The following is a 15,782-nucleotide window of genomic DNA, read 5'->3' as shown; positions in this document are numbered from 1 at the left end:
AGGGGCAGGTGGTAAAAAAGCCATTTCCTATGTAATGCCTTCCATTAGCCAGGGTATACCTTGACTTTATAGGGCATCTTAGGTAAGTTTCTATGGTATAGCTAGAAATTAACAGAAACCAGAAATCAAATGACAATTTTAATAGACTTTAGAACAGAGTGTACGAGTATAAAACACTGGTTTTGTATTTCAAAAGTTGCAGGAAGATAGCCAGTCATTTTAAACAGTCTTCTACAAAACATATGCCAGTAGATTACATAAAAGACACTATATACAATATAAAAGAGCAGAAAACAATCCTCACTGTAAAAATAATTTAAAACAAAGTATTTCAATTTAAAATATCTCCTATAGCACAAACTAATACATTGTGACATGCAAGTGAAAACTAAACATATTGCATTCTTTAGTGTAGCCAAATAAGAGCTGTATTAAATTTGGACAACATGCCAACATTTCCCGATGAATACAGGAGGCTGTTCTTAAATATTTATTAACTGTTGTATTATGTTCAAAGAACAGCTACTATACATCTTCCAAAATGTAATAAATATTAAAGCAAAGTATATGAATAATCTACATCGTAGAGTTCATTTGGGCCAATGTTGAAAAAGTGGTTTATAGAAAAATGCTGTTTCACTTACTACTGCACTGTGCAATTGTACAAAATAGTTCTAAAGGCTTGGAAACAATCTGCACTTGAGCATCTGCAACATCCAGTTTTAAGGCAGCCTAGCACTTGAGACGGCAGAGTGGGAGAAGCTGCTTTGCTTTTTGTATCCAAGGTGGAGCTGGCAGTGGGAGAAGGTTTCCCAGCTGAAATGGGACCTCAGCCCAGCAGGTTGTTAATCCGTGTGGAGCCGCTCGGCAGCGTAAACGGAAGCTCCCACCATTGGAGTCTCTCCTGGGGTTGGTGCATCAATAAGTACAAAGGAAGAGCTTCATTTCTGCGCCTTCTTACACGCCGGGAGGAACACTCTTCTGAACTCTGCTTCCACACTGGAGCCTTGGCAATTCCTCAAATGCTATTTATAAAGCAAGCTGCTCTAGATGTGACCTCTGGATACAGCGTGACAGACTCCTACCGGGGGGGATCCTTTCTGTTTAAAATGCCAGAGGAGCCAATGTCAACATCGCTTCATGTCCACAGGAAGTAATACACTCAGCAACCTAAGCATTTTCACAGCACTTCTTGATCAGTCTAATAACCATAGGGTTCCTCAAGTGCTGCTGTCTTGTTTCCATTTTACTGTCTGCTCGCAATTAAGTATGTCTCAAACATACAAAGTAACTGTTAAAGCAAAAAAAATTAGCTGCCACAGTAGGTCTTAGAAAATGCCAGTGTTTAATGACAGACTAGGTGTGAATGAAAGGTTTAGCAGAAGCAGAAGGTTTTAAATAAACCAAAGTGTTACAAAGCAAGAGGTGTGAAAATACCATTCTTTGGTCTAAATTAGCTGTTCCCTTTATATTAGTTTAACATTCCAATGGCTTTTTCAAATCTGTTTAAAAATAATATAAACTGAAATTTATTAAGCAAAAATATGTATTATATACATGGATGCCTGATCAGACAGATGAACTTAAAAGTGAACATTGTGACAATTGTTTAGATAATCCTGGTACCTTAAAAAAAAGATGAGTTAGTGTTGAGTGCGCAGTAATAGATTTTTATTGAAAAAGGTAAAAAACTAAGCATGAAAATCTGTTTTAGTTATTTATAAACACTACGTCCTTATGGTTTTGTTGCTCTAAATTCAGACGTAAACATTCATTCTGACATGCCAAAGCTCCTAATGCTGGTGGGAAGTTCCTGTAACCAGTCAGCGATCACTTTACAGCGCATTGCTCGGATGTTCAGTCCCTGCAGCTTCATTTGTATCAGCTGATTCCTCAGCTGCCCATTCCTCCCGTTCGGCTCCATCCTCTCCGAATCCAGGCTCCTCTTCCTGCTCGGGAGCATCCTCATCTATGCCATTGTAAAACTCCTCCATCTCACTCTCGTCCTCTACATCTAAGCTCTGACTGCGGCACGAGCCGCTCTCACTACTGCTGCCACAAGAGCTGGAAGATATGATATCGTCTTCAGAATCCGAGTAAACCTCAGCACCATGGAAGATATAGCGATTGGGTGGCAAAAACAGATACTGAGTACCTAGAACAGAATTTCAACAGTCAGTGACAGGCTGAAGTAAATGATTCATGCAAGGTCTGGCAGACTGGTGGTTAGAAGATACCTGCATGTATCTGTTTTCAACAGTGACTCTTAACTGACAAATCAGATGACATGAAAATGCATTTATGTTCGTGTATGCATATTTATTATGAAGGACAAAAGAAATGCTTCACTGGAAAGCTCAGTGTTCCTCCTCCCCCTCCCTTTGACACCAAAGAGAATTGATGCTGATTGTTCAGCAGCTTTTTTCATGGGAACACATACAGCTAGACTTCCTCCACCTGTGACAGAATGGGAGCCCCCTGCATGGAGTATCAGACAAAGTCTAAACCCAGCCTTTCCGATGGAAAATGGCAATTTAATTCCTGACTCCTTACATCAGCTACAAGACTGCACACTTGGAGGGCTTCCTTGGAAAGTCTAAAGTTTCCTTCATAACATGCCTCACTCCAGCTGTGAGATTTTTAAGTCCTGTCATGACTTTGTCTTCCAGCTCTACTGCCATACCAAATCAGGCTCTACTATGACCAGCTTCCACACACCTCAGGATCAAACTAATTTTTCTGAAAATGCATTTGAAAATGTTACAAAGGGATTTATTTTTTGATACCTACCTTCAGCCTCCTAAACTTTGATCTTTTAGGTGAGGATGTGATCACTGATTTTAAAACCTACTATGAAATACAAAAAATATTTCCTGCTGACTTCTCCAAAGAAAGAAATGGTTCAATGAGAGTTATGTAGACAATTGTCTGAACAAAAATAGCCTCTGAAACCCACTGACTGCCTCAGGAGTAACTTATTTATCACTTTAAAGTAAAGTCTAGCATAAACGTATCAGCCAAAAGGAAGCAAAATACTGAAAAGCATTAACACTTACCATCCAGCCTTTTGCTAATCTGTTCTTTCGCAGATCTGTTTACCCAGCACTTCTTCAGTATTTCACTCTTTTCTTTATTTTCTCCATCATTAGATCCATTTTCCTTCATTGTTTCAGAGTTCATTAGCTCACTAGCAGGATTTTCAGGGTTTTCTGATGCCAGCTCTGTGTCCTGAAGCGTCTCCTCTGAGCAGGTCCCTTTAGTCTCTGAGGCAGGCTCACAGTTTTCTACCTTACATTCAGGTGGGTGTTCTGAAGACACCACTGCAGTATCAGGTGGGGTCATTCTTTCTGGTGAACTGGAGCCTTCTGAAATGTTCAGAGGGGTTGGTGGGAGCTCAGCTGAGAGCACTTCGAGCTCCTTGTGCGGCCGTGGAGGCTTTTCTGTGATTTCTGAAAGTTTTACTGAGTTGTAGCAAAGTTTTGTGTATTCGCTACCTAACCTCTGACATAATTCATTAATAATAACATCACAGTCTCCGAGAAGCTCCACGTCAAAGTGTAGATGAGGCAAAGGTTCCCTATTAATTAAGATCTGAGGCACTTCATGGGGGATGGAACCTATATATGGAAAAGAGAATTCAAAGGTAGTTGTCACTTGGGTTTTACTTTCATCAGAGATCTACTGAGAAAGCTCAGGCTTCTCTTCATGCCTTCACTCACAACAAGACAAAAACAAGCCAGATCAGGAAGAAACCAAGCCAGTCCCAAATTTAACAACAGCAGTTTGAGGTGCTGTGCCTACTGTAGCCTGGTTAAATGGTTTTTTTCCCCCATTTTTTTACAGTAAAAAACATTCCTCAATCACTGAGAAACATGCACAGAAATATTGGCTACATTAATGTTTGGTCAAATGTTAAAAATATTAAAATCAGTACTATAATCTCTTTCAGTTATGTTGATTTAGTGCACTTGCTTTATGTACTTAAATGCACATGAGGAATATACTGCTTTTGAGATGCTTCTGTTCTAATGCCTTCAGGTAACTTTGAAAGCATATCGGAAGCAGGGAGAGAAATGACTCTTAGAACAGTCATTCCGGTTTAAGAGTAGTTTTGAGATCATAATTGAATTACCTTGAGATCTTCCTGGAGTGTAGAAAAAGCACTTAGAATTTGTTGCTTTCTCAATTTTGCATTTCAGCTTTACATAGGCAAGCAGCTTTCATATTAGAAAATGTGGTGCTCACTGAATTGAGCCAAGGGTGTTTCTTAGAGCTTGGAGTTTCTAAACTGAGAATTCCACTTTTGATCCAAATTTTTTAAAGAAAGTATTACCAGAGACAGTCACTTACTTGGGATCAATGCTACTGGTCTTACTTTGAGTGAAGACCCAATGACAATAAGGAGATCCACTTCATTTTTGTCATACTTCATGGCACGGTGGAACTGCTCAGGCAGGTTCTCCCCAAAGAACACAATGTCCGGCTTCATGATAGCCAGCGGCTCCTCAGGGGGGCAGCGGGGACACCGGGGCACCACCTGCACACAACACCTCCTGTTACTGCAGTGCAGGGCTGGGCCTCTGAAAAACTCACACTTTGATATTTCACAGGCACTTATTTTGGCAGAGACAGGGAAGTTTCAGTGATATTTCCTCATGCCATTGTTCTGTGGATGTACAGACAACTACAGTTTTTACTCCTGCCTGCAGCGACTGCACAGGGAAATAAAGCTACAGCAGGAATAAAGAGGGAGAAACCAGGCAGGTCTACACCACTAAGGCAAAGCCTAGCAGTCATGCTCAGCACCAACTGAGCACACCTCCCATTTGACAGGAAAAAACTTAGATGTCACTGTCAGGTTCCAGTCGAGCATCTGATACAAGCCCTTTCCTAATCCAAGAGTCTTCTGCAGAGCTTTACCTGGAGCTTCTCTCCTCCAAAGGACTACGTGTGTTACACACACAAAGCTACAGAGCACTTTACAGAGCACTTCGGCAGGCAGCTGGCTAAGAGCATATACAGCAAGAACAGAGACCAAAACTTCTGCTTGGTGTCCATTCTGAACTTTTCTAAATCCTCCAGAAACAGAGCAGAATCCTGTTTCACTAACAAAAGTGGACACGAGTTTGTGGAGAAGTAGATTCCCTTTTCTCCTGAAACCAGAGAGTTTCTGATCTTTGGGACCTCTTTCAACTCTTTCCTATCTTAGGACTTTTTAAGAGAGAAGAAAAGCAAGAAGGTGAGTGATAGATCTACAGACAATACTGAGCAATTTTCCTTCTAATAGTTCAAGTCTTCTCAGTTGTAGTGTTAAAATATAATGCTTCACAATAAATCCAAGTAGCTGCAATCATATAGAAACCATCACAAGCTACAAAATAGAGCTATAAAGGTGTAAAGATACGTATATTACCTATTGCAATAGAAAAACATCTGAAAACTGTCTTTTAAATGCATAACAAGTCCATCCTATACAGAGAATAGCTGCAGAAAAAAATAATATAGAATGTAGAAAGTTTAAGTCAAAGAATTAGTTTTATGGATGCCTGCAGTGGGACAGAAGACAATACTCTCCAAATTAGAAAACATCAAAAGTAGAAGGCCTTCCTCTAATGTCAAAGTATCTTTCCCAAAAATTTAAAGTCTTTGAACAAAGAAAAACCTTGTGGGAAGGATGCCTAAGAAGCTGTTTGGTACAAGATCTAGGAACTGGTGTGGCAGAAACCCTGCACCCGAGCAAGAGAGCACCCAATAATCCCACAGTCAAGGGAAACCAACTAAAGAATTCCCCAAAAAGGAGCAGATGACTAGAATGAGTCTTGAACTTTTTCCTCAGATCTTTATATACCACAGAGAGAAATTCTAACTCCAGCCAGCTGGCTCTGGAGGTAAAGGAGCAAAAAATATCTGTAGGATGTTCTCAAAAATAATATTCTTAATAGCAAAGTAAACCAGATTTCACATTCAGTATTTCAGTGTTACAAGGCTTCAGGCTTACGAAATTCCCATTTCTTAAAGCTTTAACTAAAACATCTCTTCTTGAAAGGCTTTCATTGATTTCTATTTCAGATGTAATGCCTGAAGGATTTACATTCCTTCCATGTTTCTTGTCTGAAGTTGCAACTATGGACTCTGAGGCATTTATCAAAAAAACCAATGAGCCTGCAGAAAGAGTCCCCTTTCATTTGCATAAAGAAGATCTTTTTGATCACAGAATCATCACCTCTGTTCCTTCAAAAGAAGGGGAAGAAAGGCAAAGGCAGAGAGGGTCTCTCCAAGTTAAAGGTTCATCTGCTCTGACAGAGCAGAAGCAACTCCTGCCTTGGTCCCAGGTCACTTGACACCCAGACATGGGGAGTTTGGACGATGGAATAGTTCAGGAGTCCTAGAAAGCAACACGCACATTCCATTTGATCCTTGCTCAGAGCCTGCTCTGTGGTTAGCAATTTCTCCATATATCAGCTGCTGTTTGAAACACATTTTTAATACAGGTAAATGCTCAAAGAGCAGCCAACATTATAGAAGACTAAGAACACTTTCTCAGTATGACTCTAAATTCAGATAAACACAAACCAGGTACAAATCCAACTTTCCACTTACCATTTAACCTCTACTTTTTCTCAGAGGAGCCACTAAAAATGGACTCTTAAGGTTTTGTTCTGATTTTTGCCATTACCAAATTTTTGCAGTACAGTATTTGAGTATACTTTTAAATACCAGGGGAAATGCTATAATACAGAGAGGCACTTTTATGAAATACATGCAGAGATATGGAGGCTTTTAAAAGCAGATCTTGTAAGCAATCCCAGTGTGGTGTTTCAGGGTTTGGTTTTCTGAGAGAATTACTTATTAGAAAGCTGCAGTGAGTTAAAGTAGATTTTTTACCTGATTGAAAATATCTCCTCGAACAACTTCACAATCAACTTTGTATTTACAGATCAGGCAGGAAGCTGTTGCAAAGGAACCTGAGGGGAAAAAGCCGTATGGTAGCATCAGGATTTTCAGTCATTCAGATTTGGTCTTATGCCCAAGCTGTTTTGACAAAAAGGCTGTTATGTTGCAGTGCTACAGAAATCAGGCATTTAAAAAGGTAATGTAAAATTAAGAGGAGATAGTTGTAATACTATAAGTTGTTCTTCTAGGTGTTAGTCAGCAGAAATCTTGTTTTAGGAGTAGCAATATACCACGTGCATGTCAACACAAATGATTCTGTGTCCTCTCATTCCCCTGACCTGTACAAGCACAGACAAGGAGCAGAGAACAGGGACTGCCCTTCTCGTTACACAACAGTGGTGCTGCGAACAGCATCAGCAGCACAGGAACCCACAGCAACTCAACAAACGGTAGCACAGAATAACTAAGAAAATGCATTAGTAAAGACAATATGCTTTCAGGGTGCTGTATCTGGGTAAGACAAAGAGAGTGAAAGCACAGAAAAACCTGGAGCAAATCAGTTATGAGCAACTGGCAGCTCAGGTCTGCTGATGACTGCTGGCCTGCAAACTGCACAGCTTCTGAAACCTTGCTCAGCATTGCAGCTCCCCCAGCATGAGGGATTCCAAGGACTATGGGAGATAAGACAGTTATTTGCTCGTTCTGATTAGCTGATAGTAATAATTCAGAGCTTCATACAGCACGTTAGGGACATGTCCGTCAGGCTCGCAAACCCAACTCTGAGGCATCTGCTGCTACCTCCCTGCAACTCTATTATGTGAATTATTTTTCACCATCAGAAGTTTGGTGCCCATGTATGAGCCATTCCCAGCCAGCAGGCCACGGCCTCTGTTCACTCAGCTCCAGCAACAGCAAGGAATACAATCTAATTCCAGACGCATTGGTTGAATGCAAGAGCATTTTGAATACAGCAGAATGCATCTCAGACACCATAGTTTTCATAGCAGGAACTGTACTGTAGGTCTGCAGTGACAAATGGGTCTGAAGGTTCACATATGAACTCCCCAAATCACTGCACGGTTCTTTGTTAACTGCCCATGATTAACTTGCCATTGCCCCAGCCAGAGGAAAAAGTAGAATAAATACAGCACTGTGAACCGCCCCCCAGAAGAGTTATGGTTTCTCTTTAGTCACCACCATTAGGCAACAACCATTTGGTAAAGAACAGCAGCTGTAGGTCAGATGAAGGTTGATGTGCTCAAAACAACCTTTGCTAATTTCCAAAGGCCTCAAAATCTCCAAGTGCACAGCATGTTACTAAAGAATGTTCATTTAGAATCACCTTACACAGGACGTACACTGAAGATCGTCTGTGATCCCATCCCTGGAGCGTGCAACTGGAAAAATGGGGAGCTTGAGCAGAGCAGTTATGTGCAAAAACCCATCCATGTAAGAGGTTTGTGATAAATGCCTCAGATGGAATACCAACCGAAAGAAAACGTGTAACACACTAAGCACAGATGGAAACCAGCACTGGGGTTGGGGAGCTGACAGGCAGATGCTGCTGTGTGCTGCCTGGGCCCCATTCAGAGCACTGTGCTTGCTCTGTCTGGAGAATGAAAACCTATGGATCTGGCACTGAGCTAAGCTTTGTAGGTATGGAAACCGTATGAGTTTGGCCCCTGGCAAAGGTGCAATTAGATGGATGGGCCTTACAAACATGCCACACTGCTTTTAGACAATTTATTTGTCTGAAGTTTACTAAATGATCCAAACATGCATTTAAGAACTAATTTTCTGCATACTTTTCTTGAAAATTAATCCTTGGACTTTCAGCTTGACATGTGCAAGTCCTTGGAAATGGAAAACATATCAAGCAATTAAAGCAATTCCACTTAATTAGGCATCATAATTATAAAATGTGTATGACACTGAAGGTGTAACAAGATGATCTTCAGCTCAACTGAACTGGTGATTAATCCTCAGTGTTTTGTACATAAGGTGGAGTCACTGAAGTATCAGAATGTTGTAAGATTTCAGCAGAATATAACCTAAATAGTCAGATAACACCTAGACTCCCATTCCATTGTTGGGCAGTGATTGGGACCTATGGCAAGACTGGTTTCCATGTTATGTTCTCACACAGATCAAGAAGCACCAAATGCATTTTGGAGGTTACAGTCTAAGCTTGTGCCAACAGGGTGTGGATCTTCACTGATACATGGAGACTTCATCAAGCTCAATTCCTGAAAGGAGTTATTTCCACTTGAAACACCTCTGATTTAAATATGTAAGCTGTCTACAACAAAATTTCAACATTTAAAAAGCAGAATATTTGGTGGCAAGAGACAGGAATTCAAGGAAAGAAGGTTTAATTCCAATAGCAATTACCTTGTCACATGCACCAGTAAGAATTCCCACAAGGAAAGTAAGTGAAACTAAACCCACTAACCATGACATTGTATTATCCTTTGGATTCCTGCAACCTGTTCCAGTGTGTCTATGTTCTGAGTATAGTTGCGAAGTAGTTTTCCTTCTTTATCCATCAAAGCGATGAACTTGTGGCACAGAGATGGCTGGAATTGTCCCGGGTAGATTTCCTAGGGAATTCAGAAGCACGTTAGACAGTGGAAGTGGATACAGCCTTTAACTGAGCTGAACCCTGTCCCCAGCAATCACAGCAGCTGTTACCGTGGTCCCTCCCTGTGCCCTTTGCCACTGCTCTGGCATCCAACTCCTCTTCCCACAGCTCAGCTTCTCATCGTGGCAGGATGAACTGCTCTGTGCAAGCTGGGATTTTGTTCTTTTCACAGCATAAAAGCAATGTTTAGATCTTTTTCTGGTTTTGAGAATTATGAAATAGGAAAGCTTTTTATCCTTTGTGTCAAGTGACCTCAATATTTGTTACTAGAAACATATATTCTGATGGACAGAAAGGGAAAAGGAGAAGTGAAAAAGAATAAAAAGTATCAGCTAAATTTGATTTGGATTTTTCTGGTAAAACCTGTGTATAGACAGGCTTCAAGTAAGTTGTTTTTACTTGCTGTGGTGTTTTTTGGTTTGGGGGGTGTTTTTTGGTTTGGGGTGTGTTTTTTGGGAGTAAGGTAGTTTTTTTTAATATTAAAACCCAAAGGAACTGGGTATACTAGTAACCATCAAAATTTGCTAATATCTGGATAGGAAGCTGTCAGAGAAAGCCAAGCAGACAAAGAATGGATTGAGTTTTCTTTTCCAATCTTTGTAACATGACAGAGCAGTAGTATAAATTGTGAGCAAAGGGAAGAAAGAGTGAGCACAACCAGTAGTGACTGATTTTCACAAGTCCTTTCTGGTCCTGTAGAAGTTCTTATATCTTGGGTTTGATTTTTTTTTGTTCTAAGAAAATTGAAGACTAAATTCAATTGGGGTTTTTTTTGTTTCTCCATATGTCTACAGCTTCTACAATTCCTTTTTGTCTAAGAGATGTAATTGCTGCTTTTGAAACTGTTAATATCACTGAGATATTTTCAACCATCTGAAATGGTTTTGTGTATCCTGAACTTACAACAGGAACAGTAAAATAAGCTTAAAAAAAAGAGAGAGAGAGAGAATGTTGCTTAACATTTCTAGTTTTTATCTGAGTTACACATTTTAATATTGTTATCTCTCTGAACTGACCAAGACAAGAACTGTTGGAAAACCATACCTTTGCGAACTTAAAAAACGGCCTGGGATCCTTTCTGAAGTATTCTATATCAAACATTGCTTGAGGATCTGGAAGGTCTGGGAAGTCTACAGCAAGGCGTGCATAGATGCCATCCCTGGATCTAAAGTCAGGTATTCCACAAGACACAGACACCTGAAATACATATTTGCAATCTGAAATAAGTGAAACGACATACTGGACTATAAAGAGTTGCTATGATAAAAACTCTGGGAAACCACTTTTTGTATGCGCAGTGCTCAGAAACATTAAGAACAAAATCAGTCTGGGTTCTCTGTATTTATTTTTCTTTCCTTTATTTTTTTCCCCTGTTTTTTTTGATCCAATGTAACAATTCTCAAATCACAAGCAGAAGAAACAGCACAGAAACAAAATCTGACAAGTGGATAAAAAACCCTTTAGTACAATAACAGGATACCAGAACTTGCTTTTACCACTGGAAGTTTTGTAAGATATGAACAAAAATGTAGATTATTACTGCATTAAATTTAATTAATAAGTGTTTACTGATCTGCAAACTCAGGCTTAGATATGGTGGTTGATATTTTTATTTTTTTTTACACACTAACACAGTAACAGAATAGTCTTACTTCTGAAAAATATATTCTTACTTTTGAAGAATAAACCCCTTTTGATAAAGTTGTTTATTGATATACATTGCTTATCACAGCATTGTAGTAGCCAATAAGGGCTAAAATTATTGTCTCAGATTATCCCAAAATAGGATGGGAAGAGGAGGAGAAACAGGTGTATGAAAGTATGGAAAGAGCAAAACTGGGAGTAGCAGTGCTCTTCTAAAAGCTGATTTGAATTACTCATCTGCTCTGAATCGTGTCACACCATCTGTGTGTGAACAGAAGCAAGAATTGATCTGGTGCACAGGTACAGAGTTGAAAATGTGCAGCAGTTCAGAGATGTTCTTTAGTCAAACAGTGAGTAGCCTTATCACCATCACAGAGCAGCACGTGCCGAAAGTAACATCCAGTCTGCTGAAATCCGATCAGACTGTCCGTATGATCATCCTCCTCCTCTGTCCCCCAACTCTTTTCCTTTTCAAATCCTATTCTTCTAGTCCCTCAAGCTCCATCTGGTATTTTAAGAGATCCAGTGAGATTTTGTTTTAAAAAGTCATCACCTTTGTCTGAAGACTAGGATAGAAAATGTTCTGGACAGGTAATGTGTTGTTATTCCATAACTATTTTGCATGGAAGCAGCTGTCTACGAGTTTCTATGTCTAAGAATATTTTGGTATGAGAAGAGAGATGGTGTCTCCCCTCCAGTCCTTGCAGGGGACTGGACTCTTCCTCCCCAGCACAGTGATTTGGTCCCATCCCCTGCATGCTCTACTGAAGTATTGAACCAACCTGTCTCCGTATTTTCACACTTGTTGCAGCAATACCTACCCCAGCTCCAGTCAAGACCATGATCTTCTTGCATTCCTGCAAAAGTTTCACAGCATCATCAATGGTGTTAATATCTTTCCTCTTCTTCCTTTTTGGTGGCTCTGAAAGGATGTTTATCACAATTTGCCACAGAGTCATGTCATCCAGTTCAGGTGGGGGGATCGTTTCTGGCAGCAGGTCCTTCAGAATCGTCCGTGGGTCTGTGCCTAACATGAGATGCTGCTGAACAAAAGTGTAGGGACCTAAGAAAATTTAAAAAATACAGATATTTAAAATAGAGTCAAGTACTGCAGATGATCATGGTCATTGTTCCATTTATTAATGATTGCTACTACAGTTTCATGAATCCGATTTAATGCTCCATCCATCAAACCCCCTGTATTTTGGTCTAAACTCTGAAGTGACAGCTGGGAATTTTATTTATTTATCATGATTTTATGTTAACCCATGAAGGATTTCATAGAAAGTCAATCAAGGTTGAAATCCCAGTTCACACCAAACTTAATGGCTTTTAGAGGTGCAACAGGATCTTCACAATATGTCTCCACCTGTATTTTCCCAGCACTTGGTATCTACAGGAATGAGCTGAAGAGACAACAAATATACATATACTTTCTAGTGGTATTATAAACCATCACTCTAAATAGACGCACAGAGCCCAGTAATCCATGGATTTTTGTTGTTCTTTTGGTCATCTAACACGAATTATTTCAGACATAACCTTCTAAAGCCATTAAATCAACCTTTCCAGAAACACTTGAGATTAGGGCTCACTGTCCTAAAATCATACAGGGATCATCTTCTTGTTCCTTAAAGAATTAATATTAAGTAGAAATATGCCATAAATCAGTTCAATTTAGTGAGTCTGTATGTATGCTTTTAATAGGGATTGTGGCAGGATTTCTACACAAGGAAAGAAAAGACATTGGCAATTTTAATCAAAATACAGCAAGTTTGAAAGGCTTCATTTTTAAACCCTTAAATAACATACAGAATACAGCCAACACCTCTGAGCTGTTCAGAAGAACTAATTGCCAATATTTTTGCAATAGGAAAAATCATTTGAAGACTGGGGAAAATTAAGTGACTGTTTGAAGGCAAAGAGCATCCAAGAACATGCTCCAGGCTTCTACCTATACGTGGTCTTGGGGTCCAGTCACTGGAACTTGCATGTGAGGCTCTGTCTTCTTCATCACTGTCACAGGAGTGAAAACCATTGGCTATGATTTCATCGCTGAAGAGGAAGTTTTCTGCAAGACAGCACAACCAGGGGGTTACACTCCAGCCCAAGGGCACAGGTATATCTTCAAATATATCACAAAAACTAAAATCACATGCTCAATAGGCAGTTTTGTCACTTAGGCATAGAAAATGTCTATTTTTCTTCACACTTATAGAAACACTTTCAAGCTGTCGGTAGATTTACTGCAGGGCTTGCTACCTTAATGCTGAGCTTCGGGGGGCTGGATGCTGACCTTGATGAAAGGTCATTCTTCAAAGTGTTGGGCATTATAGATATTGCACTATAGAAAAAATCCAAATATTTTTAAAGTATAATTAAAAATGTCTTTCCCTTACAATTCTCATTGCATTCAGCTCATTAAAAAACTGGGTAAAATGAAAACATCACCATAGCAGACAGATTTTTGACTAGGTTTTAAGAGCATTTTAATAGCATTTTCAAAGAAACCCACAAATGCACATTTGCTACAACGAATTTTGTGAAGATGCTGTTGTGAGCAGCTGAGCTGTACTGGTGACCACATACACACTTTATGATATTTCAGCTGTGACACAAAACACGCTTCCTTGAACCACCTTCACTAAGTTTCTCTGTCCATTTGCCCCTGCAGCTGGGTTTGGCTCAGAGTGCCAGCGTCACCTTGGCTCAGCCTGTGGCCTTAAGCCAGAGTAACTCAATCTGACTTCATCTCAGACCTTGATGAACGAGTCCAGAGGGAGAACAAGACACTTGTGAGCTCACACTGAAGGGGAAATCTAAATTCCAACCTGAGCAGCTTATTAGATCTTAGATTACTAAACCTTTTCTATTGGCTTTATTAGAAATAGCCTCAGCACCTGTAGCTTCATTTGTTGAAAATCTAAGATAGGAACAAAGAACAAATTTAGTTGTGCTCTCTAAAGCAAAGAATCACTATAATAGTTCTCAGTCTCTATCTGAAGAACTGAGGAATCCCCTACATTGTTTTAGCTGTTACTCCACTCGATTCTCAAACAAAGAACACCACAAAACACCATCATTTTTTTTTATTTAGAAGTTGTGTTGTTCTTTCCCTTCTTGGCATAAATACTTTATTTTTTATTAGAACAGAAAGAGGTCAATGACAGAAAATTGCTGTTGGTTCTTCCTGTCTTGTTCTTCTGAGGCCACAGGTGCTCATGGACATTACTACTTCCTATTAATCTATGTATTTACAGCATTTCAGTTCCATCTCGTTACGCATGAAGTGAACATATTCAGAATTTTGGAGAAGGAAAAAGTGTATTAGTACACATCAGTAACTGTGAGGTGCAAGTTTAACTGAAACGACCTATATGGCTTCAGTATCAAGAACCAAAGCTTACATTGTGAAAGACTGCTCACACACAGGTCAGGGTGTCTGGGATTTAAGAAACAGTGACAGATACAAGCAGGATAAAGTAACAGTTTAAATTGTAACACTCCCTGTGTATTCCGCAAAGGACCACAGGGAGTAATGCTTGCCAGAACTAAGCCAGCCACAGCAAAACACACCTGGGGATCTGAGGGACTTGAGCAAAAGGCTTCATGTAAGGCACTGGTAAGAGATCATTAGCTTTGCTCTGAGCTGTTCCAATGGAGTTTTTAAGTACTGAGGCTGATCCAGGTTTATCCTATACCTCTGTTCCTTTTGGATTGCTTTTGCACAGGCAGAAATTTTCTGTAGACTTTTACTATGGAGTTAAAGTATCTTTAACTGCATTCTGGGATAAAATGTAAAGGCTGTACTGGCAGAATGCAATGTCTGATACATTTTAATAAGTCTTTCCACTGCTTAAAAAAAAGGCCAAAATTAACAACTCCAGCAAGAAACAACTCAAACGTGATCTGTTTGTACTGTGAGGTACTTTCAGTGATGCTGGCCACCAGTACACTTCAAATATGATCTGAAAGAAACTTTTTAGAAAGATTAGTTTAGTTTTGTGCTGCAGTTGCTGAAATCTTAACCAAGACTGTCACTTGAAGTAATTTAAAGAACTGGTCAAGACTGCTGCTCCTGAGCTTTATGTGCAAGTTTCTAAGGATCAGAAAAAATTAACACGGTAGAGATTATGAAAAGGAAACCGGGCTTATGATTTTTCATTTTTAATAACTTGTTGCCAGCAACATAGCAGAATAAATGCTTTCAGGGCTGAGAGCCGAGCCACTGTCCCTGTGCGCCGCCCGGCACAAGATGCCTTGACAGGGACGGCTCGGAGCTGCCTTGGATCGGGGAGCCGCGGGGCAGCGCTCGCTGGCATTCGCACCCTGCGCGGGGCTGGGGCAGTCGGGGCGCAGGGCCCGCGCTCACCGCGGCCCGGGCCGGTGACACCGCGCCCCGTGCGACACCCGGGACTGGCGCTGTGCGGGGAGGAGGGACCCGCGGAGGAGGGGAGGGAGGGGAGAAGGGAGGGGTCGGTCCTCACCGGGATGCGGGGCCGGCGCCGCGGCCGCCCCGTTCGAACACTGCGCCCTCCCGCAGCCCGGGGCCGCCTCCGCCGCGTCTTCGCCGGGCGCCGCCTCCGCGCCCTCCCCCTGGTCC

General features: G+C 40.6%; 1 protein-coding gene across 1 annotated transcript; it reads right to left on the bottom strand.

Moving 5' to 3' along the window:
* Positions 1-125: 125 nt before the first annotated feature.
* Positions 126-15,775, bottom strand: SIRT1 (sirtuin 1; the record flags this gene model as incomplete). Its single annotated transcript, XM_042033734.1, has 9 exons — positions 126-2,155; positions 3,057-3,617; positions 4,351-4,537; positions 6,886-6,965; positions 9,347-9,494; positions 10,580-10,732; positions 12,001-12,242; positions 13,134-13,250; positions 15,667-15,775. Coding segments are annotated over 9 exons (1,917 nt in total), but the record flags the coding sequence as incomplete, so codon positions are not given.
* Positions 15,776-15,782: the final 7 nt, after the last annotated feature.

Source organism: Corvus kubaryi, unplaced genomic scaffold (assembly GCF_017639235.1).
Source record: "Corvus kubaryi isolate FWS band 111438036 unplaced genomic scaffold, C.kubaryi_AGA036_p1.0 37357, whole genome shotgun sequence".
NCBI lineage: Eukaryota > Metazoa > Chordata > Aves > Passeriformes > Corvidae > Corvus > Corvus kubaryi.
The sequence above is the reverse complement of the archived record's forward strand: the minus strand, read 5'-3'. Positions and strand labels throughout refer to the sequence as shown.